The sequence below is a fragment of the Belonocnema kinseyi genome, chromosome 3 (assembly GCF_010883055.1).
Source record: "Belonocnema kinseyi isolate 2016_QV_RU_SX_M_011 chromosome 3, B_treatae_v1, whole genome shotgun sequence".
Lineage (NCBI taxonomy): Eukaryota > Metazoa > Arthropoda > Insecta > Hymenoptera > Cynipidae > Belonocnema > Belonocnema kinseyi.
This window is the reverse complement of record NC_046659.1, coordinates 58358593-58361959: the sequence shown is the minus strand read 5'-3', so window position 1 is coordinate 58361959 and position 3367 is coordinate 58358593. Positions and strand designations below refer to the sequence as shown.

The window sequence follows — 3367 nt, the reverse complement described above, 5'->3', positions numbered from 1 at the left end:
ATTTCATATAATCAATCGTTAAGATAGAATACGTGTTAATGTATTAAAATCAATATTGATTATTTTACTTATATTTGCGTTTATAATTAAGAATTATCTACTGTAGGGTTTTATCTACTGCCAGAAATTTCTGATAATTCAAAGACGTTTTATAAATTTGATATTTCTTACATTCAAAATATATATTCGCTTTTATCTACAATAACATGACACTACGTTCAGAGTCTTCCTAGTGCGACATTCAATAATATTTGTTTTCCATGTTTCAAGTCCTGTTGTTTCAGATTTCAAGGTTTAACAGGCACAGCTGATCCAGCTAATGCTATATTCTATTTCCTTTTCATTCCGCATATTTCAAATCAGCGCATACTTATCTCCTTTCGATATTTTTAATTGATGTTTAAGTTAAATACGTATTTATATTCATAAAGCTTGATATTTAAGTTATTTAGACTAAAAAAAACTACGATGGATTCTGGACAAAAAAGTAAGTAGTGAATTATCAAATTCGTACTTGAACATTTTAAAAAAATGCATTAGTGAGGTTATGAAGTCTTGTTGTTTCTAAATGTTAAGAATGTTTCGTAATAACTCTAGCATAAATCAGTATAGGTATAATTTAAAGTTTAAATCAATACCTCTGCCTTGTTGTTTGCATTGTTAGCGATGTTGTTATTGCATGAAATTCAAATAAATATTTCTAACCTTACATTTTCCTACGTCAACAAGAATAGAAAAACTGCTCAGAAAATGAGTAAACATTAATTGTTTTCACGAATTATTCGTTATGAACTTCTGTAATTCAGGTATTGTTTATCTGTCAGCAAATATTATAACAAATTATTTTCATTAAAGATAACATTCACTGAGAGATTATATTTTGTTTCATCATTGTTATTTCTTGAGTCATTTTAAATATATTTTGGACATTTTTTAAATTAACTTCTTAAAATGTAATCTTTTTTTCCGGGTCCTTTTTTTCTTCATCTACATTTGATAACAAGCCTAATAATTATTACACATTATTCAATTTATAAGATATATAATAGTTAAATCCATGGGTTGAATTCAGAAAATATTTATCATGGAGGGGGTACATCTAGGGTCGAGTGGGGGCATATGGAGGATACATCCCTAGAGTGCATCAAAAATCGACTTTTGATTTTTGGTGATCGATCCCCCTGCCATTCGTTCGTTTTCCACAAAAATAAATTTCGACAAAATTGAAAAGAAGTACTTTTTATTAACTTTTTATAAATTAAAATTTGTCAATTGTTAAAGAATGTTTACGGAAAAATTACCACCTAATATCTACTCAATTATACATATGCAGCCCCCCTGTACTATGCTCTGAAAATGCCCCAAAAATGAAAAATAGCAGTTTTATGTATAAAATGCATGTTGCAGAAGATATTTTTTAAAATTTGTATTCGCTAAGTGACAAGTTTACGAGTATTATTAAACTAACTTACAAGAACGAACGTGGTTTAAACAAATGAAAATTGTTTAAATAATTGCTAAAATAGTTAAAAGAAATTTGTTACTCTCATAATTTGTTAATTGTTTCAATAATGGCAGAAAAAATATAAATATATGAAAAATGTGCTCGCTGTACGGGCACATTTTATCGCGCGCTGCTGGGGTGGCTCGCTGTGCTCGCAAATTTTTTGGGTGCGCCTAGAGCGAGCTACTGTTGGCACTCGCGCTTCGTGCTCGATAATACTTGTAAATTCTTTTTTGTTAAAACTCCTTTGGCTTCACCTAATACATCCTCACGTGTCTCGTGATTTGCACTTGATTGTATCCAAAATGTCAACTTCTGTACATTATATTCAAAACTTTTATATCAAATTTATCGTATGCTTATTTTTTGTTTCGGCTCCCGGGTCGTTTTTCTTAAAATTATATATTTTTTCATTGTTAAATTTATTTCTGATGAATAAAAGAAAATCTACTCGTCCTATCTAAAAGTAATTATAAAAAAATTGTTCATTTTTTTTGGCTGAACACCTGATATCTATTAATTTTTGTGCGTATCCTGTGTCGTTTACCAGAAAATTTCATTTTTTTAATGTTTATTTTTTTTATTGAAACAAAAACTACGCAACCTATCAAAAAATTATTAATTACAAATTTGTAACTTTTTTTATGAGTAAGTTTTGTCCATTATATTTTTTAGCAGCTTATGCCGTTTATTAAAAAAATTTAATTTGTTATGATTAGACCCAAAATTACGCGTTTTGTCAAAAAATAATTAATAACAAATTCGTAGTTTTTTCAGGCGAACAACTATGGCCTTATTACCTTTATGTGTAGCTTGTGTCGTTTGTCCAAGGACTAAGCTTTTTTTATATTTAATTTTTTTGAAGAATAAAACAAAAACTACACATCCTATTAAAACTGATTAATTAGAAATTAACGATCTCTGGTTTTAACGGATCTTTATGTTTCGGCATGCACAGAATGCGAAAATCATAAAATTTTGTTGGTGCCTGCCTGTCTCTCTGTATGTCTGTATATCTGTCTGTATGTCTGTATGTATGGTTACCTGAATATTGTAGCCACGCTAACTTTTGAAGGATTTGTCCAATCGAGTCCGCAGTTCATAGACTTTTGAAGGTCCCCAAAATGAAGGTTAAGTTCGTGAATAAGACATTTGCAACCAAAATTAAAAACTTGAGACCATTTTCAAAATTTCAAAATATTTTTTTTTCAAATTTTATCAATTTTTGTCAGTTTCTTATATATGGGTAAAAGACTTGCTATGTATCTAAATAAAATTGTTTATTCTGATTAAAATCAGAAAGGTTATATAATTTTCAAAAATTTGAAAATCATCGACAAATAGAAAAAACATTTTTTCATGGATCCAAAAATTTCATTCCAAATTTTATGGGAGCCCAACTATTTTTGTAGCCACAGTACTTTCTTCAAAAAATTGAATTTTGGCATTTTTCTTATAAACAGCGACAGATGTGATGAACTGATAAGAAAAATATTTGCTCATTTCTAGAAGTTCTACAAAAAATACGTTCTACTCTTTTATGAAATTTTACGCCATTTAATAGAAGCACTAAAAACTGCACTTTTTCGACAAAAAATTTTGTTGAGTCTACCAAAATGATTTGGCCTGCACAAAACTTACAGAACGCCTTTTGAAAAGGAATTTTAAGACAAAATATTGGATACGAAAAAAGGGGTTCTCCATAATTTTCAATTTCTATGTTTAAAAATTCACCTGGAAAAGTAAAGTCAAATTTAAGAGAAACCCACATTTTCTTTACACCAAACTCTCGCTTTCAGTCAAGTGTCGGGGATTGCCTTCAAATGGCCTTGAACTGATTTCGAGAGGATAGAAACGTAAACA

At 29.2% G+C, this 3367-nt stretch overlaps 1 protein-coding gene across 1 annotated transcript in view; it reads left to right on the top strand.

Moving 5' to 3' along the window:
* Positions 1 to 259: 259 nt before the first annotated feature.
* LOC117169671 overlaps positions 260 to 3367 on the top strand; it is an 8391-nt gene continuing 5283 nt past the window's right edge. The window contains exon 1 of the mRNA XM_033356155.1: positions 260 to 487. Within this exon, the coding sequence (XP_033212046.1) occupies positions 469 to 487 (19 nt within the window). The 5' untranslated portion in view covers positions 260 to 468. The remainder of the gene's footprint in view (positions 488 to 3367) is intronic.